Source organism: Barbus barbus (assembly GCF_936440315.1).
Source record: "Barbus barbus genome assembly, chromosome: 31".
NCBI classification, from domain to species: domain Eukaryota; kingdom Metazoa; phylum Chordata; class Actinopteri; order Cypriniformes; family Cyprinidae; genus Barbus; species Barbus barbus.
Genome location: NC_136759.1, coordinates 27505141 through 27530994, shown reverse-complemented (window position 1 = coordinate 27530994; position 25854 = coordinate 27505141). Strand labels below are relative to the sequence as shown.

The following is a 25854-nucleotide window of genomic DNA, read 5'->3' as shown; positions in this document are numbered from 1 at the left end:
GACAAATAGTTAAAATAAGAAATAGAAATGCCACTTAAATCACAAAAAAATTAAAAACCAGTTCATCTGTGCAACCATATATACAAAACAAATAACCGAGTAAGAAAGTAAGTTATTCATTCACACACTCATTACTCGACTTACTCTTTCTCAGTTACTACTAAGGCAGTAGTGCATTTATGGAAATTGAAAGCATCTGACATAGTAGTACAATTCTACTGCAAATTGTGTTTATGGATGCTGTTGTCATGCTAACATTCCAGGTGAAGATAGTGAAGAAAATATGTTGTCTTTCTTTGCTCCTTTCAGTGCTTTCCAAACAACACACAAGAGCCCTGCTCCCTCCAAAGCCCCCATTTCAAGGGCTCTGCTCTAGGACATAGGGATGCTCACTTCCAACTGGAGAGACATAGTAAACGTGCAGTGCTGGGGAGTAAACTACATTCTTCTTCAAGCTTTGATTTTATTAACTGAAACAATTATATGGATCATTACTAGCACGTTAAATCAAAACTGCATGACTAATCTTATTTAATAGTTGTTTCCCTCAACAGCTGAAAAGTGTCCCTAACATATACAGTGAGAATGCTACATGAGGTAACTAAGTAGTGAGCATCAGTGTAACAGCAATAAATATTGGGTCTATTGGCTCATGGTTACTTTGATCTTTTTTCAATGTGCTACAAAGTGTGACAGCACCAATCCAAGGAGACACAACATCAAAGTAGACAGGTTTCCAAAATGACTGAAGGCTGAAAAAAAACAAAAAAGGTTTTCACATGATTTGATAAGAATATAAACAAAGCTGTGAATAGAAATGTTTATTTACCACTGCCTGAGTTGTCCCCATCACTCTTTGATGAACCTGATGACCCTGAATACAATACAAATACAAACATTCATATAAATACATATTGACAGTTCACCCAGTTTAGTCATTCAAGAGCGGATAAGAGCGAGAGAGCAATTATTCTTAACACAAGAGAGAGCGTTTATGCTTTTGTTGTGTATTAATCTTAATTTATCAAAATGGATACTTTTGCATTTTACATTTAAGGATAAACGTGTACTACTTTTATATGAACAAGCTTGAAAAAAATCCTTTCGTGTCCTAAGACCAGGGTGTGAAAATGACTTATGTTTCATTTCTTGGTAACCTATCCCTTAAATATATGTTGTTTTGCACTATTTTCATTTTGTATTGTTTTATTTGTGTAGATTTCAGTACTTAAAATATACATTTAAACTATTTCTCATTCCAATAAAGGACATTAAAATTAGAATTAAAATAGAAAAAGATACAAATCTTAGCCAAGTGACGGTAAGATATCCATATTTTCTAAAATTAAAGGAAACGTGAACAATAAAATGGACCATAAGGGAAAGCAGTTTCCAGTTCTGGACAAAACATTTCTGGTGTTGCGCTGAATTTTGACATTTACTTTTGAAATTTAGCTCAGGTGCAACCGATTTCTCTTTATCGTCTTTGTGATATTTCTGCACTTTGATTGTAGTCCACCTGTGTCTAATTCAATTAAACATATCTGAGCTAATCCAGGGGTCCTGTCCTGCTGCTGGAGGCCACTGTCCTGCAGAGTTTAACTTCAACCCCAAACAAACACACCTGAAAAACCAATCAAGGTCTTACAAGGCATACTAGAAACATCCAGGCAGGTGTGCTTAGGCAAGTTGGAGCTATACTCTGAAGGACGGTGGCCTGCCAGGACCGAGTTTGGACAACCCTGAGCTAATAAAAGGCATGCACATGCGTATACGTTCTCAGTTTATACAAAGTGGCATTGTCAACTACTGCCTGGCATGAATAATACAGCATTTGTAGTCATCTGTGAGAATGGGGATCGTTTTGACAATGAACATCACATGATTTGCTAAGAACATAATGCAGTGAATATAAATGTTTATTTACCACTGTCTGGATTTGGAACTGTCTTTGATGACCCTGATGAGTAAAATACAAATAAAAACAGAGAATGTATATAAATTCATAGAAATTGACACTCACTTCATACAGTTTAGTCATTCATCCTCTCTAAAGAGTTGCTTACGTAAAAAAGCATAATAAAATCCGTAAGTGAGAGAGCAAATATTCTGAACTCAACAGAGAACTCAGAAAAGAAAGTGCATGCATACTTTTAAGGGGTTTTAGGCATCATGTTTCGTGTTGTTTATTAATCTTAATTTATCAAAAATAACCTTTTTTTACATTTGCATTTTTGCAATTTTAAAAAGAGGATAAATATGTACTGCTTTTATATGAACAAGCTTGACTAGGATATTTATAAAAAAAAACAAAAAAAAACAATTCTCTATTTGTGTTGTCGTCAGAGCAGGGATAGGCTCCGTCTGTAATGGAGTGCCGTTGTCCTGTAGAGTTTAGCTCCAACTCTAATCATGCACACCTGAACCAGCAAATCAAGGTCTTCAGGATCACTTCGGAAGGGCTCATCCCTATGCCCTAATCCCTTCAAAGGGTTTAATCAAACAACTGTTTCTTGAAGTGCCCTTCTGCGTCATCATCCCGTGCCCACATGGAGGCGCCGACATCATGCAAAGGATCATGGGATCCTGAAGTGTCCATCAGTTGTACCCTTTGAAATCATTCCGAAGGGCCCTTTGAAGTGGCTAGTTTTGAGTACTTCGGTTTGGAACGACCCTTCAATATGGCGGCCATGATTGTTTTCACTCCGAAGTGCCTTTCGGAGGGCGATATATCCCGTTTGGAAGGCACCGTAAGGCTACAGGCAGGTGAGGTTTTTTTCAAGGCTGGAGCTAAACTCTGCAGGACATCAGCACTCTAGGACTGACGTTGCCTATCTCTACGTTAGAGCAAGACCAGGGTGTGAAAATGACTTTTTTGGCTGTCCCAGACGAAAGATCGGCATCGTGAAAAAAACGTGGTGATTTCTGTTTCCGTGGCTCCTAATCGGTGGTCTTGTGTTGTACAGTGACAGGTTCAAAGACTGCTAAAGTGTGATTTATCATGCTCTTTTATTATTAGCCAAGTTTATTAGATCCATGTCGCACTGTGTGCCATGCAGTGATCTAATATCGTGCAGTGTTTTGGGCCTTAGACCAATGCACTTGTGTGCAATTGTGGATGCTTATATGTTTGCAGCTCACGAGAGGAATTACTAGCCGAGCACATATTGAGCTCCCAGTAATTTTAAAGATGTTGAAATTTGACCAGTGTATACTAGGCTCTCCATCATTTCTAAATCATACACATTTACACATAACTACATCACATAGCAACCCTACTGCATGTACATATACTGCCACATGTAAATACACAAATGTTTTCACTGAACAGAATGTTACCATGAAGTCAAAATTGATATTTTGTGTTTTTATGGAATGACTTATCTGTGCACATTATTATTTGTTTTAAAAAATTAATCTTCCCATGTAATTTTAAATCAAAACATTAACTTTCCAAGCAAAAACATCTCTTCTCTGATGAGGGCTGGACACCAAACCCTCTTCTCTAGCAACCTGTCACTCACATAACATTGCAACAATTAGCAAAGAAAAAATCAAGTCCCATCCCTCCCACCCAGCTCAAATGTTACTCTCTGTAATTTTCCAGTACTACATTAGCTGGTTCAAGTGTGTTTTATTTGGGTTGTTTATGGTAGAATGGGTGGACACACAGAACAAAGAGACATCAGTGACCCAGCATTTTTAGGATGTCATTCCTTGCGCCACTTCTGTGTGGCTACTACTGTTGCACTTCTCTCTGTTTGTGTTCTTTGTTGTAACTTTCCTTCTCATTTTGACACATTCCCTGCTTTTAATATCTGAAGAATTAATGCAACAGGACACAGCTGATCACTTAGAAAGACCTGTGAGGCAACTGCTCCAATACTTCTGCTCACATCAGATAGAGGGATGAAGCTATAAAAGTGCTGTTCTTTTTATTTGGTAAAACATCAACATGTGTTGAAACGGCTAATAATAAAATGTGACATTCTGTAGTTTTGTCTCATATTCATCTTTTAATCATATTTGTAAATGTCTTGACTCCAAAGCCAACAGAGCTATTTTGTCTTTACTGTTCCAATACTTTTGGAGGGCACTGTATAGATCACATACAGAATGACAAATTGGAAAGCTTGTTACAAAATCTACTATTCATCACAAAGTCTCCTGCTAAATTCTGAGACAGCAATGACTGACAACAAGGTTATGGAGAAGTGACAAACTGTCTCTTCTGTTTAAAACAGATAACTTATTCAAAACATCACAAACCCATTTGGGAAACCCTGATTTAAATTATAACTTAATTGTTAAACAATCTCTCTATATTTGTTGCAGTATTTGTGGACAAAAGATTAACAAAAATCCAGCTTCACTCCAAAAAAGGGCATTTTTCTGGACACTCTTTAGTTGTTTTTTTGTTTGCTTGTTTTTTGTCACACTGGATTTACCATCTACACACACACACACACACACACACACACACACACACACACACACGTTTGTTTCTGTGAATTTTGGGGACTTTCCATACTGATGACTTCTATTACTTTTATACTTACCAAATGATATTTTCTATCCCCTAACCCAACCCTTACAGAAAACCTGTTTGCACTGTTACACTTTCAGATAAACATCATTTACTATTTATAATCTTCTTTTCCCCCCTGTGGGAACCGTATAGGCCAGTCCCCACAATGTCACACGCGCGCGCGCGCGCACACACGCACGCACGCACGCACGCACGCACGCACGCACGCACGCACACACACACACACACACACACACACACACACACACTAGGGTGACTGTCTGATTATTGTTTTGTTGCAGGTCAGCAGATGTAATACAGGACACGGGGTATAGAAATAACCGGCTATTATTAGAGGTTCCTGCACTAGCTAGAACTTCCTTCCTTTTTTTTTTTAAATTGCAGATGAAACGAAATGCCAAAATTATAACCAAAATTTAAATACAGGACACTGCTTATGACTTGTGGAAGCATGCAAATATGCAAATTCATCAATAGCAGTTTGCTTTCATGAGTTAAGATGGATCAAGTTCATATTAACAAAAAGAATTGCAGTTGGTTCAGTATAAACCATCTCTTCAAGCAGATGGTTCACTAGTGCAGGGGAGTCCAATCCTGTTCTTGGAAGATCACTGTCCTGCAGAGTTTAAGCAAATTACCTGAACCAGCTAATCAAGGACTTCTGGATTACTAGAAGCCTCCATGCAGATGTTGGAGCAAAACTCTGCCAGACATCGACCCTCAAGAAGCAGGATTGGACACTAAAGCACTAATGCATATCTGAGTTTTGAAGAATGATTTCACACCAGCCAAACAACTTGAACTCTAAGGGCAAACAGACTCAGGTCCACATTATTAAGCATCCTTAAGCTAACATTGACGACTCTCTCTAGGCTAGGAGCTCTGTAGGCCTATTTGAAAACTTTGACTACTAACCTCTAGAAACAGTGAAAAGCGTCTCCATGCCCGCATGGATGTGATCGGTCACATGGCAGTGAAGCAGCCACTGTCCAGGACTTACTGCAGTCATTTCTATGGTCTGAAAAGTTCCAGGGAAGAGGTCGTATACATCAGCACGATGAGGATGATCCGTCTGAGGGAGAGAAAATGAGTGTTTGAGAGACATTTTGACAACTGTATTTATGCATTAGTATGTTTCAGGAGTGGATCTACTGGGGTGGCACGGGGGGTGCAATCTAGCCTTTTCTATTACAATATATATCATGTAAACGTAAGCAGTGTTTTGTATTCTGCTTTTAGCAGCAGAGCTTCGATGTGATGAGATAAAAAGACTATGTACTGCAAAATAATGTTAATAAATGTCATTCTATTACTTTGTATTCATTAAAGGATTGGTTCATAAGAATCTTGTTTTTTAAATAAATCAAAAATGCAGTGCAACCAGTGTAGCCCAACTAATGAAACAATCACCGCAGATTAGCGTCACGCAAAGGAGGGATTTGGAAAAATGAATCGTTGAGCGAATCGTTTTGGAGTCATTGAGCAAATAAGGTAAAAATAAATGCATATTATAAGAAAATGAAAGTGTTTTTTGACCTTGCATGCATGTCAACCTGTTGTTGGGGACTCCCAAAACCAAAATATGAACCTTTCATAACCCATGATAGGGGCACTTTAAAAATAAATTGATTTGAGGTTCTCTGTGGACATGCAACTGATTCACATATAATGGACATTAATGTTTATGTCAGGCAATAAATTCACAAGAAATATGCATTGACACTTGCACTGGTGTCAACACCCCTCATTTTCCTAATGCCACCATAAATATATATTTTTTTTCTTCCCTGGTGTTTATGTATGTACTTTGTAAATGAAGCTCTGAGCATGGAAATGCACAGTGTGCATGTCGATTTCATTCCCCAGTCCAATCAAATACCACTCGGTCTTGTCATTCTCTGCCATATTCAACCCATGGAGGTTAGCATACATCTTTCCATTAATACCTGTGGAAGAGAGAGAGAGAGTTAAGTTCTTCAAAAAGTCAAACTGAAGATGCCATGTATTTCTCCACAATGACACACACACACACACACACACACATAATACCATGCATTTTGTTGCTCTCCATAAAGTCCCCATCATATTTTTCTTCATATCGTTCTGGGTCAGCTTTGAGGTAAGTTTGTATGTTGTCATCCAGGTAGTGGGACTCATTTTCATCAAACACCATAAAAAGGAGGGCAAACTCTTTATCGATGTCTGTTCTTCGTCTGTCGGTGTTCAGGGTGTTTTTGCGGCAGACTATCAGTGGACCCACCAAACCGCTCATCAAGTCCTGAAGCACATTCACAGAGAAGATCTGTATTCATACTGTAAAAACTCACACTATCAAATTTACATTTGGTTTAATAACATATTTTCAAGTAAGATCACCCTTGCATAAAAACAATTTATATAGTTACACGTTTTATACCTCAACTAGGCTGACAGAGGAGTAGTAGGCATATGTTATGCAGTTTGGATCACTGGGACCCGGACCTGATCGTTTTGGAATGGTCCAGCTGTATGTCATATTGTGACCTATAATACAGGTTACACATGCACACAGAGAGGTTTACTTATAGGTATACTACTGAATCACTCCAGTCCACATAAAAGACAAATCTGTGCAATAACAGACCTGGTTGAACACCCTTCTGATGGCTTTTACTGGTCTTCACTCCGTGGGCATGAATAGAATATGGCATGCTGGCTTTGTTTTTAAACACAACTTGAATCATCTCACCAACCTCAGCTCTAATGATGGGTCCTGCAAATAAAATAAGAGTCAATATAGAACCACAAAAGCAAAGGTAATGAACAAAGAGACCTGCTTTGCCAATAGTGAATCTAACACTCATCTATAAATGTGTGATGCGTCATAATATTGTTACTAAGTACACCTAATTACAGTTCTGTGTGTGTGTGTGTGTGTGTATATATATATATATATATATATATATATATATATATATATATATATATATATATATATATTAAGGCTGTCATATCAACGCATTAACAATTAATTAGTTACTAGTTAATTAAAAATAATTCCATTAAAATATTTGAACACAGTTAACACACTGGCCAACAATGAGGTTTTGTCTCATATTTATTTCATATGATATCACACGGGCAGACAGAGCTAATTTCACACGAGCGCTGTTTTTGTCCTGAATATTACGAGCTTAAATGTAATACATCAGTTCAGTAAATAAAAAGGTAATATTGTGAAATATTTTAAACACAATATTGTCTCTTTTTGCTTAATTGTGCAGAGAAATGACCTTTAAAGCAATAGCAGAACTGTGCATCTCCGAGCAAGCAACACAGCGTAAATTTGAACGAATCGTGTGAACCAATGATTCAATAGTCTACTCATAAAGTGAGCCATTTACTTCATTCCTGAATGAATCAGCTGTTTGAACCAATTGATTGAATGAATGAATGATTGACTTATAAAGGCATTTACCACCTCCTGCTGGCAGTTTCATTTTCTTATTTCTTATCATTTGATTAAAAAATAATAATAATAAATAAATAATAAAAAATAAATTCTGTCATAAATTACCCTCATGTTGTTTCAAACATGTATGACTTTCTTTTGCACAAGATAAAATAAAATATTTTGTAGACTATATGTAACTAGGCTGTTTTAGTTACCTGTGACTTTCATTACATGAACAAACAATACTGAGATGTTTCTCAAATTATCTTCTTTTATGTTCCATTGTTGTCTTTGTAGCCTAAACATTTATGTGTAATATATTTTATGTTAAATCAAATCAAATATTTCTTTGTAAAGCTACTATTTGTAATGTCTACTTGATACTTTCTCATTTAACACAATAATGGGTTTAAATAATCTTTGTGTAATTTAACAGCCAAATTTAATTTGCGATTAATTAGATTAGTTAATCGACGCATCATGTAATTAATTTGATTAAAAATTTAAATTGACTGACAGCCCTAATATATATATATATATATATTGTGTGTGTGTGTGAATATTGAGAAGCAGTGCCTTACGAGAGCTACAGTATTATGAGATTTATAACTAAATCTTATGTTTTTTATGGAAATGTACACACTTCTAATTTAAGATGTGACATACCCATTATTTCCAAGTGTTCCTCCTCTGGATGCCTGGATTTCATTTTGGTAAATGTTTCATCAACATATTCACGAAACACCACCTTCTTATATTTTGCACCAATCCTATTTTTTGATTGCTCAAGATAAATTTTTCCAGGGCTAAGTAAAGCAGGAAAGAAAAAGAGGGAAAAAACACAAGAGATGATATGGGCATGAATGTGTATGTATTCTAATAATTGTAAAATGATGTAAGGTAATATAAGTAAATTGGTAAAACTTTGTAACTTTGTTTGAGTGAAATAAAGAGTGTGAGATTTGACTCTTCTCAGTCCAGTCTCAGTTGGATGTTAACTCTATCCCTGCTCATCCTTACAGACTGTAGAATGTCTGTGTGCGCATATGCTTTTAGGTTTTTACATTACTTTTATTTCTACATTAAATGTTCCCTCCTAGTGGAATGGTCTGCCCAACTCAATCCGAGCAGCTGAATCCTAGCCATCTTCAAAAATCAGCTAAAAACACATCTCTTCCATCTTTATTTGACCGTCTAACTCTAGCACTCTCTATTCTAATTCTATTTAAAAATTTAAAACACTTGCCCCTTTTAGACTTGCACTCTATTCATTTACTAACACTAGCTTCTCTATTCTTTTTGTAGTCTATCTATTTGTTTTATTTATTTATTATATTATAAAATAAAAAACTTGCTACATGTACTATGTTAGGCTAACTGAGATTTGTTATAGCACTTGCATATGGCTCTTTTGTTGATTTTGATTGCTTCCATTGTCCTCATTTGTAAGTCGCTTTGGATAAGTGTCTGCTAAATGTAAATGTAAGTTTGTGTGTCTACCTTTCCTCCATTGTAGTTTTGTGCTTCTCCAGTTCCCATGTGCGGTCTGGGGCGTAGTTCCACTCAACCTCCTCTGCTGCTATGTAGTACGGCTCTGTGAGGGTGAAATGTTCTGGTGCAGGAGTCACTGTTGAACAGGACTTGACTTCATAATGTTGACGCATGCCAGCTTGGTAGTGATCACCTGTACGACAGCTCAGCTCAAACTGGCCTGAGAAGAGAAGAGCATACTGATGAGCAAATATCTTTTCATCATTTAACAAAACAATAACAAGCTTTTCATACATTATATATTCTATACCTAGCAACTGTATATAAAAGCAGAAAACTGAAAACAACTAAATCTTGCCTAACTTTGTTAAACCTCTGTCATACCAAATCCCACATCCCCTTCAAACCTAATGGGTAGCTGCTTCCATAATCTTATGGATTATAATGTAATTGATCAAATAATTATAATTAAGTCTTGATTGAACTTGATTGAAAAAAATCAGTTCCTTTTGCTGAGCAATTTGTGTTTGTAAAACCACTTTTTGCTGTTTAAATTGCTAAATATATCTTCAGTATTATCGTATATATTTTAGTCCTGTCAAATGATTAATTGCGATTAATCGCATCCAAAATAAAAGATTTTGTTTACATAATATATGTGTGCACTGTTTATTTATTATGTATATATATATATAGACACACACATACAGTATATATTTTGAAAATATTTACATGTATATATTTATATTATATATAAATATATAAACATTACATATTTTTCTTAAATATATGCATGCATGTGTGTGTATTTATATATACACAATACACATACATATTATGTGAACAAAAACGTTTATTTTGGATGCAATTAATCGTTTAACAGCACTAAAATAATGTGGCACCACAAAAAAACTGGATATTTAATATAAAAGGGGGCAGGAAAAAAAAATTAAAAATGGAAAAAGAAAGTGAAGATAACATTAGGACGCATTTTGTCTCCAAGAACAGGTTTCACATTTTCAAGAAGTATTCAAGCTTCTGTGAGACTGGGTCTCTTTAAGAGCATGTAAAAATAATCCAGTGGCAATAAACAGGAGGGACTGCTGACTTCCTGTTATTAAGTCGTCTAGACAGTGAAATTTCAAAAGCTGTACGGTCAAAGTGGTCAGTTCAGGCAGAATACTAAAAAATGTTGTTAGTGGTTATAAGGTCTGTTGAGGAAACAAAAAACATGTGACATGTAAAAACCCTCCCCTAGAAATGACAGGAAAAGGAAACCGTCTAGTAATGTAGATGGTTAAGCAAAGGCTGGTTGAATCGAGGTCAGGATACAGTTAGCTCTGGACAAGCGAGTCCTATCTATGCACCACCCTGAACTGAATGAGTGTGCCTGGCATAAAGTGATGATGTGTGCATTCAGTATGTTTAGTATCTCTTCCCAAAGCACCCTCAACAAACCCATTAAGGGAGTTTGTTTTGCATTAATCCCTGTCTGAGAGCACATGGTGGGTATGTGGTAGAGCAGACGATGAGCAGCAATGGGTGAGCAGTGCAGGTTCAGCAGTACAGTACAGTGATGAATAGATGACAAACAGGCACAACAATGGATGACCACCTGTTTTACTGGTTGTAACATAACCCATTATATGGTTTGTTTGAGTTTTGAGTGGGAGTTAACCTAGGGGGGCACATACTAAACCACCAAATGTTAGCTTGGCTCGTAAGTGGGGAGTGGGTACACAAACCTCAACCTGTTTGTGCCACAATTCTTTCATCAGAACAACACTGATTTTTATTTTATCTTGTGTTTCAGATTTTATTTTCAGCGTTGCAAGCAGCCAAGTAAATATGCATGACAATATGACTTATCCTGGACTGAGATGGAATTACGATTTGTCAGGATAGATGGCTGAAATGTGTTTACAAATGTTCTTTACCTCTTTCCTCATCGACTAAATGTTTTTTTCTGTGTTTTATGCAGTAAGGGGTGCAATTACACACCTTCTGAAAGAGTACCAAATGTCTGGATCAAAACATGGTGAAGAGGCAGAAACAAGTGATCACATATATAAGCAAAATGAATAATCAGACATTAAACAGCATATAAATCAAAACTGCCTAATCTTCTTAAATGAAATGATGACCCAGGACTGTGGTTTAGGACTGTGAAGCTTTGGGGGTGTTGATGGAAGTGATCTACTGTTCACAATGTTACTTTTATATATAAAACTTTCCCACATTCCAGTTTTGATGAAAAAGAATGCATGAAGCTAGAAAACAAAAACAGGTATAAAAGCAGAGGCTTTGTTTTTTTTTGACATTTGCATGTTCAGAAATTCATACACTCTAAAAAATGCTGGGTTAAATACAACCCAGCGCTGGGTAAAATATGGAGGAACCCAGTGGTTGGGTTACTGCACAGAAGGTTGGTTTAAATATTTAACCCAACTGTTGGTTGAAAACAACCCAGCATGTGCTCTGTCCAATATTTACCCAGCACTGGGTCGTATTTAACCCAGCATTTTTTAGAGTGTACAACAAAATATTCTGGTGGCCATTAACATTTAGTGAAAATGATCAAAATGTTGACGGTGACTGGCAACTTAAAAAATAAAAACAAAGGCCGACAGGGAAAGAGTTACTGCCCCGTGAGGCCTGTAAATTGCACTATTAACATTCTAGTCGATATTAATCAACTCCGTTAAAAAAACGAATGAACTCAGAAATGGATTCTACTTTAAAATAACTGTACAAACCCTCCTACCCCACCTTGTCCTGCTACCCACTCCTCACTTATAAACCAAGCTATCAATTCCCCTGAAGGTGTGTATGCCAACCTAGGTTAACACCCAACAGTATGGTTGAGTCACACTTTAACTGAAATTAAAAAATGACTCATTTGGTCATTACAACCAAAACAGCACATTCTGTATGTTTGTTACTTAAGTTTAAACTTACTTCTGATATACACAGCACTAATATTAAGCTCAATATTATTTCACACCAGAAGAATCGCTAAAGATGTAGGATTCACTTTGACTAGAAATGTAAGCTATAATGTTGCAGATGTACAAATGATAAAAAAAGAGCTACCTGGAAATGACCTTTTAATTATAGTAGACTGAAAGCCAGGCATTGCTAACCGTAGTTAGGTAAACTGATTATATTGAATTAGCAACCAATGACCAGTCAGAGAATATGCTTAAACAACTTAATTCAACCTAAATATAATGCACTAAGAAATCATTATGTACTGCTTCACAAACGTCATCGCCTCTTCGCTGGCATCTCTAAAGGCCAATTCACACTGTACTGACAGACAAATAGTTTCAGGTCAGTGTGTTATCTGTCGACATCTATTGCTTTCACTCAGCTGAACCATTAATAATGACTGGATGTGTTTTATAACAATTGTTCTTCTTTTTGTTTCCCCAAGGTATTTTTTTTCTGACTTTCCTGCCTCTTTGGAGCATTTCCGTTCACAGAGACTGTGTATAGATGGTGTGCAGCTGCATGACATCTGAAGTTTACTGCCGATGAACAGCTTCCGGGACACTGACAAACACCACTTCCCAGCAAGTTCATTTGGAACTTTATTTAGTCAAACTTGCATTCACTAACGCTGGAGTAAGATTTTAGAAGAAACCTGTTGGTCCCGTTTAATGTTGGTGCTAGTGAAGATTTGAGAATTTGTGGCCTGGTTTCACAGACAGGGCTTAGACCAAGCCAAGATTAGGCCATAGTTCAGTTAGGACATTTAAGTCATTTTCATTAACATGCCTTAGAAAAAACATTACCGGTGTGCATCTTGAGACAAAACAAAGAAGATCAGTCAGTGCAAGTCTCTTTCAGTTGAAACAGCTCAGAATTACACTTTAGTCTGGGGCTGGTCTGTGAAACTGAGGGTAACACAGTTTGATAATGTTTTACAATAAGGTCTCATTTGTTGTACGAATGATAATTGTCTTTTTTTGTATTAAGTGTGTGTGTTTGTATGTTAGTAATCCTATACGTTATGGAGACCAAATGACTCCACAAGGATAGTAATACCAGTAAATTTTGACCTTGTGGACATTTTTAGGTCCCCAATGAGGAAAAGGGCTTATACATCATACAGAATGATGTTTTCTATGATGGTGAGATTAGGCACTTTTGTAAGTAAGTGGTTTTGCATTGTTCTCCAGACTCTTACTCATAAGTGAGTTAAAGGGTTGCAACGGTATTTGTTTTAGAGATTGTTTTGTCAATAAATATAGAGGGTTTCCCATTTTGTGTTTGTGTTGATTGTAACTAATTAAGAGATTTAAAAAAAAAAAAACATTAAATAGCCTATACTAAATTTCAACTTCATAGCCAGAGATATATAACACTGAAGTACATTGAAGTATATTTTAGTTCACATTAATTGCTTTTTCAGAAGTACATATTTACCATATTTCAAAGTACATATAAAATATACTAAAGTCCCACTTAAGTGGTTCAAAAATATCCCTCAAAAGTTCAACTAATTGCATTTAATGTCATTTTAAACTGTAATATATTTGAAATCAATTACAAATAACATGCATTTAGGTGGTCGAAAATATTACATTTAATTCACGCTTAAGTGTATTGTTAACTGACATTAAAGTATATTTTAGTTAACATTAATTGCTTGTCAGTACATTATTAGTACACTTCAAACATTATTTTAAAGACACTAGAAGCAATTATGAAAGTACACATAAAGATATACTAAAAAGTCCCACTTAAGTGGTTTAAAAAATGCCTCAAAAGTTCAGCTTAATGCATTTAATATCACTTTAAATTGTGATACATTTGAAATGAATTACAAATCACAAATATTTGAGAAGGTTGTTGTAATTCCCCTGAAATACACAAATCTAACTATGAATTTTAAACATGTAATTTTTAAAAACAAAATACAGTGGGACTTAGCCATAGCATTGTATCTATTCAACAGTAAAGTTAATAATTACAAACATAAATTGCATAATAATTATGCAGACAGTGTATTCCAGCTTACAAAGTATTAGAAGGCACAATTGTTGCACCACTAATTCTGTTAAGTTCCTCTTTGGCTGGTTCTGATGCAAATCTGCTAGATCTAGCTGGACTTTTTCTGCAAACCCCCTATTTCCAGCTAAGGCCATAATGCATCATGCCAGGACTAGCTAGGATTGCAAAGCAGACCTAAATGACTAGCAGGATCACTAATTGATCTCTCTGTCAGTCTCTGATCACTATACTGCACCATGTTTTCAAGCTGCTGGTCAGACTACAACCACTGCCTCAATGATCTCACCCAAGTCTGTTGTCGTCCATGCCAGTCTCTAAGCAAAACAGCTGCTTCCAATTTTGAATACCATACAGAAACATTGCCTTGTGCTTGGAATCATCAATCACGTTGTGTTTGCTCTATTAGTTTCATTCATTCTGTGGCCAGAGGTTTCTCACTGCTATCACCTGACAGAGTTTCTGTTCCAAACCACTGTCACCTTTGGTTTGCTCAGTGGGCAAAACAATTAATATTTAGCAAACTTTATAAATCTCATTTGAAAATATCAATTGAAATCACTGAATACTGATTTACTAATCGGAAAGTGTTGCAGAGCTGTGATTTCATTAGCATCAAATTATCAAGTATAAATGTATATATTTGTATTCATTTTCCAATCATTTCCTCCTGTATTGTTGTCGTTATTGTATGCACCTTGTGCTTGTACTTTGTCTGTTCATGAAATGTCCTGAGAAAAATAACTTTTCCAGAACATTCTTGGAAACAAACATTGTTAGTCGGGTTAGGATCTGGCACAACACCAAAATCATTATTAGTAAAAGCATTACAAGTAACGTGTCAAAGCCAAGTCTTATCTTCTGTCGCTTGAGTGTACAGGATAAGCATTTACACACTTATATCCCTGATGTAAAAGCACTGTGACTTACCATTATTGTCGGGTGTCATGCTTACAGTCACTGCGGTATGGGGGAAGACACTGAGAGTGTCACGGTTCATCCCGTCTCGTCGAAACGTGTTACCCTCGAAATAGACTCCATGGATATCCACCTCAGTGCCCAAGCCAAGTATGTGCCACATAACATGTTCCCCGTTACACAACTCCAGACCAGGCAGGTTTCCATACATGTAGCCATTCACCGCTGAGAAGGAACACATACATACTTAATACCATCAAATCATAAACTTGTATATTCACCAAGTGTGGATGTAAATGCACATGATTATGTGATTAAACACACAAACACATATATGCATACCGTGCATCTTATTGCTCTCCTGAAACTCTTCATTAGCTGTATCTGAATCCCCGCTACCAAACTTCTTAATATTCTCTTCCAGATACCAGCTTTCATTCTCATCCATCACAGAGAACAGCAGAAAAAACTCATGCTGAATTCGGTTGGCATACTAAAGAAACACACCCATAACATGAAAAAAACATCACACACAAACACACAGACAAAACATACACACAAACACATAGGCCATTATATTTACTTGCATTACATTCAGATTTTCCACAAACTACAGTGTATACTGAAATCAACCTTGAAATTAACTGTAAGAAAAAAAATGTTTTTTTCTTTAATTTGATTAAATATACACTTATTAATAACTACAAACTGGTCTTTAGTCTCAAATGCTATCCCCGGCTGAATGCCTGCTTGATTTAGGCCAGATTTGCAAACCTGTTTTCCAATAAAACAGCTCATATAAAACAAATTTTCATGTTTTTGGTTGACAGTCAAGCAACCTCTTTTCACAGAACAATACTTCATTTTTAAACCCTATTTTGTACTATATTGTCTGTTTAGGTCTGTGCAAGTCCATTACCTGATGGCCACTTCCATCAAGAACACCTTTCTTGCACACTTGTATGGGCCCAAATAAACCGGAGTTAGTGTCCCGAACAGGATCAGCAGCGGAATAGTACAAGTATGAAAGACAAGGAGGATCACTGCTGGAGGGACCTTCAATTACTCTCCAACGATAGGTGAATTTTTCACCAGGAGCCACAGAGGCTCCAGCTTTCTGAGTACCTGTGGAGGAGGCAAAAGAAAAATAAAGAACCTACAATCTTAGACGTATGACTTAAAACTTAGACTTATGTTTTGTATTGTATTGTTGTAGCCAAATGTTATGCAATATGACGCTGTCAAATATTATTTGTGTTCACTGATGTTCAAGCCTAAAGCAGTGGTTCTTAAGCTTTTTGAGTGAATTCCCCCTCTTTGCTTTGCCCATTTAGAAACCCTAGATTGAAGATCTATGAGTGTGTGTACCTGTAGCTGTATATGACTTACCATCCTGATACTTTGCTCCTTCATAGGTCTTCTCATAATGCAGACCATGTGGCTGAATGCTGTAGTCATGTATAGCTCTGTTAAAGAATGTCACAATGATAACATCACCGGTCTCTGCTCTGATTACAGGACCTGGGGAGGGGTGTAGAGAAAATCAATCATATAAACTACACGAATAAGACTGAAAGGCACTCATACATCACAGAATGGAATCACCTTTAGGGCATATTGTGACCCTGGACCACGAAACCAGTCATACGGGTCAATTTTTTAAAATTAAGAGTTATACATCATCTGAAAGCTGAATAAATAATATTTCCATTGATGCATGGTTTGTTATGATCGGACAATATTTGGCTGAGATACAACTATTTGAAAATCTGGAATCTGAGGGAGCAAAAAAATCTAAATATTGAGAAAATCTCCTTTAAAGTTGTTCAAATGAAGTTCTTAGCAATGCATATTACTAATCAAAAATTAAGTTTTGATATATTTACAGTAGGAAATTTACAAAATATCTTCATGGAACATGATATTTACTTAATATCCTAATGATTTTTGGCATAAAAGAGAAATTGATAATTTTCACCCACTCAATGCATTTTTGCTATTGCTACAAATATACCTGTGATAGTTAAGACTGGTCTTATGGTCCAAGGTCCCATATTTGTCTTTACTGGTCTTATTGTTAACCATTCATATATGCATAATTTTAGTCAATTTTTTAAACTCTTAAAATCTTCAAATTCAAAATTTGCTACTCCTGTGGTATGGCTGCAGCAAATTACGTTTAATGCCAACTTTAAAATATTATGAAAGACATATCAGTGTTCATAAACATGTAAGGCACAAGTGAGGATTTTACCCAGAATTCCAAGATGCTTATCCGAGCCCGCAATATGTGTTTTGGTAGTAAATGTGCTGTCAGTGTATGAAATGTATCTGGCCTTCCGGTATTTTCCACCCAGCTTACCACCATCACGACTGAAATACGATTCAGAGTCACTGCAGGAAATGAAAGACATTAATGTAAATAAAAGTAATCTAATACAATTACAAAATAAACATGCATTTTACAAATAAAAAATAAAATTCAATTATAAACAGATAAAACCAGACCTGCAGCAGCAATTATATGTGATAATTACATTCTAAATAAATCTACTTTTTTTCTCTCATTTATCTTGAAGTTTTTAGATATTTACAATTGCACAGCAAAATCCCGGTGTTAAATTAACACTGTTGTGTGTCTATATGGGTCCATCCTACAGAGTGTTAAAGTTAATGAGGTAATTAAGAGATTCATTTGGACCTGAATAACTGAGTTAAGGTTTCTTTGCTGGTGACGTCAACACTGTGAACAACAGAAGAGCTGCCAATTTAAGCATAATCGGACAGATGTTTTAAAAAGTCATTTTGATCAAAAATTTAAAAGGCTTTAATTTAGACACACAGTCATCAAGAATCAGCGTGAGAATCACAACAACGGTGACCATCAAAAAAAGCATGCTGTAGCCAATCAAAACTCATCCCTGGCTCCCATCATGCATTGCGGCATGAATAAATTATGAGCAGAATTGTCTTTTTTCTTTTCTTTTTGATGATTTTGTGACTTTTCAGTAGCTTGTTTTGTGATGTTCAGAGTTGATCTGTTTATCTGAACATGCTGTTTGTCACCGTTCTTGAGATTCATACACTGATTCTTGATGTCTGTGTATGTGCCTAAAATAAAGACTTCTCTGAATTTTGTTTATCAGAACAGCTTGTAAGAAACCCTTTAAAAATCTATAGAAAATACAGTCTTTCGCTGTAGAAACACAAGGCTGTTGTAATCAATAAAGGAAATTTAACACGGAGATTAGACTTTAAATGAGTTCAGTGATTCAGATCAAATAACGATAATCATCACCACCAGATGACTTTTGCTCTTTGCTCGTCTGGCTGATATAATTCAGTTACAGCAGCCGAATAAAATATAATATTAAAAAGTCAAGGGCCCAACTAAAGTAAACACTGATCACTATAATGGCGACTTACAAATTGTGATTTTCTTCTTTGGTGATTCTGTTTGTTAACATCAGGTGTCAATAATGGTCAATCATCACTCAATGAATCTATTAATTACCTCATTAACTTTAACGCTGCTTCAGTGTTACTTTTAACACTCTGTAGTGTGGACACATATAGACACCCAGCAGTGTTAATTTAACGCCGGGGATTTTGCTATGGCTTCTTTCTGTTTTCAGGCATTGTCTGTGTACTAACGATGAGTGGAAGAAGTTTATCCCATCCAAATTTATTCAATAACATTTAAAAACAAAGCATAAGTCTGACCACAGCTCCTCAGAGCCTACAGAATCCCTCAGCAATTTCAGATTTCATATCTAGCAGGTTTTGAGTAACTCAATCATGCATTAAAGCATCTCCAAATCTGTGTTTTTACCTCTCTGGTTCAGTAAGTGATTTGTTTGTCATGTAGTTCATCCCTGAAGGGGCGTAGTCCCAATCCATCTCCTCAGCAGCAATGTAGAAATGTCTCTCTTTGCCAGGGGCCTCTGTTGGAGAGACCGAGGACCCACAGGCCGAGACCTCATAGAAACTCTGCATACCTGCTGCTCACAAGAACACAGAGCGATTCAGATGTACTGAAATCATAAATTTGCCTGCTTCCCTCAAGTAAACTCAAGTTTAAGTAAACTCAAGAAAAGTAAACTCAAGTTTAAGTAAACTCAAGAAAAGTAAACTCAAGTTTAAGTAAACTCAAGAAAAGTAAACTCAAGTTTAAGTAAACTCAAGAAAAGTAAACTCAAAGAAAAAGTCATAAGCAGTGCTAATCAGTCCTTTTGAACTGAATTACTCACAAAGACAACAGAGTTGAAGCTCTAAAAATAAATGAAATTTAGAATAACGTAAATTATCCTGACAAATTACATTTATGGATTCAAATTGTTGGTATGACAATGATGAATTTTCTTTTTCAGTGTAGGAATTAAAAGGAGCTTAAAACATGAACACTGTACTAAGCTACAAATCAAAACTGAAAGTGATTGTACACTGATAAGAGACAAAAACAAAGCAACAAAAAAAGAAAAAAAAAAAAGACAGAAACAATAGATCAGTTAGTACCTTGTACATGATCGTTGACTTGGCAGCTTAACAACCATTTTCCTTCTGTTCTGGGGATCATTGTTGCGGTGACAAAAGTGGCAGGAAACAGACTAAGCACATCTGTGCGGTGCATGCGATCCATGAGGGTGTGTCCATGGAAATAAGCTGAATGAATGTCCACCTCGTTGCCAATGCCGAAGAGATGCCAAGACACAGGACGTCCAACACACACTTTAAGTGCAGGCAGATTTCCATAAACATAGCCATTGATTGCTAATGGGAAAAAGACAGGAACAAACTGAACGAGTGACACCGAGAGATAAGTGATGAGATTACATGAACTTTATAATTAAACATATAATACAAGGAAAACAATAATTCTGCCTATTATTCATTTAGATAACAAAATGTCAAGCTTAGAAATTAAAATCACAAACATCTGTGATGGTATTTTAGAGAACTTTGGATATCAAAAGGAAAACTAAACTTTTCTGAATGGCTTTGTTCCAAAGTTGAGCAGATAAGAAGGTACTTTCCATCAGAGCATGCAAAACATCAGCTAAAAATACACCATGGAAATGTATGGGCTTACTTTCATAAAACCTATTACCATTGGTTACAGACATTAATGTAGCTGTAATGGTAGCACTTGTCATGCCAAAGATGCACTTTTGATTCCCAGTAGTGTGTGCCATGATACCAAGATTTAAGTAGTCAGCACCAAACACAGTGAAATTTAATAATTTCAGTACTAAAGATAAAAAGATTGCTATTAATCACTTCTTTTGGACTGTTTAAGTGCTACAGTGCAATGTAAGCTGCTTTGTAGAAGTGTATAGTATATTTGTATAAAACACATTATGGTTAAGCTGATTTAAATAAAAGTTTTTAGCTTCTATGATAAAAATAGAGCATTCCTCATTAGAACAGAAGGAGCAACAACCCAAGTTTTATGTATGGACAAGATTAAAGATTGAGACATTCTGAGGCTTACAGTGCATGAGGTTGGACTCTCTGAACTCCTCGTCTACTTTGTCCGCAAGTTCTTTTGTTGCATCTGGATCAGAGCAGAACTTTTCTATATTCTCCTCCAAGTACCAGCTCAAGTTCTCATCCACCACACTGAACATCAAAACGAAATCTTCATCCACATCAGAGCGCTTTTGATTAGAGTCCAGAGTGCCTAGAGAGAAGACAAAGATATTAGGAAAAGCCTAAAGAGGGTAAAAAATAGGGGTGCTTGATGCTAAGAAGTAGTTGGTACCGTGAGATACTGTACAATCTTCTGTGTAAATAAACCAAGCATGTACAGATTATTAGGGCTTGTGTGTGGACCTTACCTTGTTTGCAGGTGAGCAGAGCTCCTATCAGCCCTGATGCAATATCTTTTGGTGCATCTCCATGTGAATGGTAAATCCAGGTGAGACAGCGGGCATCTGCTTCAGTAGGAGCGTACTCTGGTTTGACCTGCCAGGTGTATGTGTAGCTCTCACCTGGAGCCACAGCATCATCTCTCTTATCAGCACCAGTGGTGCCGTCTGGATACAACGCTCCTAAAATACAGAGCAAAAGAGCTTGTCCAATCTCATCTGTTCAAGGACTCGTATCATAATCTGACAAATTATAACAAATCTAGGAATTTAAAAGAGGGCACACTGTATCAACAGTGGATTTTCCTTCCTCTTTTAGTATAAACATTCAATAAACAAGCTTTCTTCCAAGTTCAACCAGTTTTTTGTGGAAGCTATGCTCATTCGGAAATATTTGCGGTACTGGTATCACAAGCATGACTAACACATGTTTACACAATAATGCCTATTCAGTATCTTGGCCTGCGATGGAAGTAGACACCGTGAAGCAGGAAGTAGACACTGTAAGGTTAAACTTAACCTCATAAAGATTATGAACAAATGACAGGGAAAGTTGCTTGTTAACTTGTTACGTGGTTAAAAACAAAGGTGCTGTGTACCAAGGTTAAACTCAAAAAAAAAAAAACAATTTTTTTGTTTCAAATTTTCCATACATTTGGATTACAGTTTTAGCACAAATGAATAAACTTAATGTGATTCAAATGCATCAGTCATACATAAATGAAACGGGTAAGAATTATTATTATTATTTTACATTTTATACACTTAGCTGACGCTTTTATCCAAAGCGACTTACAATTGCTATATATGTCAGAGGTCGCACGCCTCTGGAGCAACTAGGGGTTAAGTGTCTTGCTCAGGGACACATTGGTGTCTCACAGTGGATTCGAACCCGGGTCTCTCACACCAAAGGCATGTGTCTTATCCACTGCGCCATCAATTATGTAATGGTTCACATCAAAATCCCCAACACCTGCTGTTATCAAGCAGAATGAGAACAGAAAAAAGAGAAACAAAACCAGAACTCCAACTGTGGCCTGTTGCATGAAGATAGCTGAACAAACTTTGAGTAGGTTTAGAGTTGATAATTATTATAAATAATTACAATTTTTACCGTATGAATATAATAAATAATGAGCAGATTTTGTCTCTACAATTCTTTCTGATCAATTCAAATAACTGCACTCTCCCAGCTGAATTAGGTGCCAAGACCTGTATTTCTTCAAACATCACAAAGGTTGGTCTGCACTCTTTAGTCTTTTATTGGAATCAAAGCAGGAGATAAAATAGGCAAAAGTCTGCCTTCGTCAGTGTCGACATGTTTGTCTATTTTATCTCCTGTTTTGATTCCAGTAAAACACTTAAAGAGAGCAGACCAACCTTTGTAACGTTCTTTCACCATAAACTGCTTTAATTTGAAGTGAGAGGGGAGTGGCTTTATTGTATCAGATATATGTCACTTTGCTCACAGCTGATTGGTTGCTTGTGCTGGTGCCCAGCATGCATTGCGACATAAACCGTTTTGTTGATTGTCACCATTGTTGAGATTCATACGTTGATTCATTATGTCTGTGTGTGTCTATATAATTATGTAGATTAAAACATTTTGTGCAAAAAGTGCTTTGTAAAGTCTTTGTACATACTTCAAGCTGTAGAATCCCAATACTAATAAAATAAATAATGCATCACCCATTTAATCAGAGATGTTGTGATTAATGAAGTATCAATCAATGTATTAAACGATTATGATTATATCATAATACATAAGCATCAGCATTCCCTTGTTTTGTGTGTTTTTTCCTCTTGGCTTTCTTTGCTATAATAAACGTGTTACAAACACTAAATTATAACAGCCACGTAAAAGATAATGTCAAAAGGTCAAGAACCCAACAAAAGCAAACACTGATGTCCTTGATGGTGATTTCAAACAAAACATTTTCAATAAAACATTAACCTCTAAACCTGTGTAATTCTCAATTAGAGCTTCTGTAGACGTCTGTCAGAAATAAAGTCCATCTGGGTTGCGTTTCCCAAAAGCATCGTTAGCTAGCTATGAACTGTACTGGTAACGACGCAACTTACTACCATGGTTGCTTTTGGGAAACACACACATGTTGAGTAACGAGTGAAGCTCGTTTGTGAAGTTGATTAATCATCTGAGATTAATGTCTTCTTCAGCTGATTTCATCTAAGGCTGCGAGTCAGTTCTTGTGTTTTGCGTTTCTGTTTCTATCAGTGATTCTGCTTGTTAACAGCAGGTGTTCATCACTAATCCTCAAACATAATTATCATATTAACCCAAACACTGCTGTTTTTGCTGTATTTTAGGATGTAGACATTACTCAATGATCCCAAGACATACAACTGCCATATTAGGATAATTCTGCTAATGCATGATTGGTGTTGAATTCAAGCAGGGTTTTAAGTTATTGAAATCACTTGACTTTCTGGAAATTGTGTCAGAAATATGGCCATGAAAATCATCAAACAGGAAGTACCTCTTGTAAACTTCACTCAAAGGTCAATGACATAGGATCCACCCTATAATCCAAATGGATGGGAAATGTGTACATAATTGAAATAAGATTAAAATTTAGACCAAATCGTTTTTTTTTTTTTGTATGTGTGTGTGTATCCAATCATAATGTAAATATGCATGGTTACATACAACATTAAAAAAATAAAAATAAATCTTTGATATATATGCACACAACAGTTTAAAAATTTGAGCTACAAAAGTGGTTGCTTCCAGTATAGCCATTTGGTTCATGTTGTCTTGTGTAATTGGTGCTTTGCCCTTTGATCTCTGAAACAAGTTGCTTTTTGACACTTTGCTGCACACTTTTCGTTTTTTGCTCTGTTATTGATTTATGGGATGTGTGTCAAGAGACTCTAAATTGCTGTTGTAACCAAAGATAAACAGAGAGATTTAACAGAAGGAAATGCATGGAGGGGAATTAGGACTAATGGAAGTAATAGAGAGATGATGTATATCCAACCTTCTGAGTTCTTCTCATAGAACACTCCGTGAGGGTGGAGAGAATAAGACCTGCTGGCAAAGTTCTTCATGTGCACCTGTATGACATCTCCAACCTCAGCACGTATAATGGGTCCGAGGAAGCCGAGCCAGGCAGGTTTAGCTATCTCCTCGGAATAAGAGTCATCTGTGTACTGTCTGTACACAGCTTTTTTGTAAACACTCCCTATCCGGGTCTCGCCTCTTGACAGAAACACCGACGCATATCTGTTAAAGGGAGGCATGTAGAGAGAGGAAGAAAAAAATAATGATAATAATTAATTAATTGGTAATGTCCATCATACAATCATTCAGATTATCAGATTAGATGAAAATAGTATTAGCCTACATCACCATGCACTTACAAAAAGCTTTACACATAAACGCATTTTCCAATAAAAAATAAATACCACGTGTTGTTACCTAGTAGCCCATTAAAACAGTAATATAAAATGTGACTTACTCGTCTTGCTCAATGCTTCGGTTATGGATAAGGTTTCGGCCGCTCGGTGCGTAATTCCAGTCTTCTTCTCTTATGGCTATATAATAAGTCCTCTTGAGACACTCGGCCTGCTGGAGCGCGATCGCAGCCGTCACAAAAGCGCACAGCACAGACTTCATCGCTTTTATCGGAAAACAACCAACAACATTTATAACCAAAACCGAGTCTGTGTCAAAAAGAGACGCACGTAATCAATCTGAAACTGCTACTAAATCTTGCCTTCAGTACACTATAGTCTACACTATATCGAAACCGAAAGCTCGATTTAAGGCGTTCCTTGGAGAGCCGGTTTTTCGGTCTCCTTCATAACAGCGTTCATTAAAGCTCCTCACATGCCCAGACGCACTGACGAAACGACCATGCGCTTTCTGTTCGTTTGCAGTTCACGCGCTCTCACGCCACATCTTATATTTCTCACGCTGAGTAGGGATAACCTGTCCCGCTATATACACACAATTAATAGACGAAGGAATACGGAGGGATAGCTGTCTCGAGTTATACAGAGTTACATGCCACCTACCAGCCAATCGGAAATTAATTAGGATATTGTTGTTTACGTTTAAATTACGCGATTGTGCCGCACGCGCGTTCGTGAGCTACTATGCAACATGAATGCGCCGAAGTTGGAAGAGAAAGATCCGATGAATGCATTTTTTCTTTCGATTTTAAACAAATGCCTGATGCATCTACAGCCTCCTATCTCCTCTCTCTGCCTCAAAGTTACAGAATTATGACCTGACTAAAAGAGAAAAATAGGTATCCAGCAGCAGTACAAATGTTTATCAAGGGGGACCATTAACTTGAGGATCACACCGTGAGTATCTCCATCTAGCTCGTGTGTGAAAGATGACTTCCTGTGTAGCTCCTATCACACAGGAAACAAAAGGCAGTGGTTGAGGAGGAAGATCCACTTCAAATGTTGACTAGTGTATTTATATCTATCTATATATATATATATATATATATATACACACACAGTATATTCGTTAGACAGTTTTATATATATATATATATATATATATATATATATATATGTTAGATATATTAGATATAGCCTACTGT

General features: G+C 36.4%; 1 protein-coding gene across 1 annotated transcript; it reads right to left on the bottom strand.

Moving 5' to 3' along the window:
• Nucleotides 1-526: 526 nt before the first annotated feature.
• Nucleotides 527-25633, bottom strand: LOC306851819 (ferroxidase HEPHL1-like). The gene is made up of 21 exons (XM_079388269.1): nt 24754-25633; nt 24274-24518; nt 21245-21457; nt 20899-21087; nt 19923-20177; nt 19240-19408; nt 17662-17801; nt 16797-16928; nt 16327-16532; nt 15750-15900; nt 15420-15632; nt 9483-9693; nt 8649-8788; nt 7173-7301; nt 6966-7072; nt 6599-6827; nt 6356-6495; nt 5465-5621; nt 1928-1960; nt 830-874; nt 527-752 (listed from the first exon to the last, which is right to left on the bottom strand). The coding sequence occupies exons 1-21, from the start codon at nt 24909-24911 to the stop codon at nt 673-675; spliced, it is 3342 nt and encodes a 1113-aa protein (XP_079244395.1). The 5' UTR covers nt 24912-25633; the 3' UTR covers nt 527-672.
• Nucleotides 25634-25854: the final 221 nt, after the last annotated feature.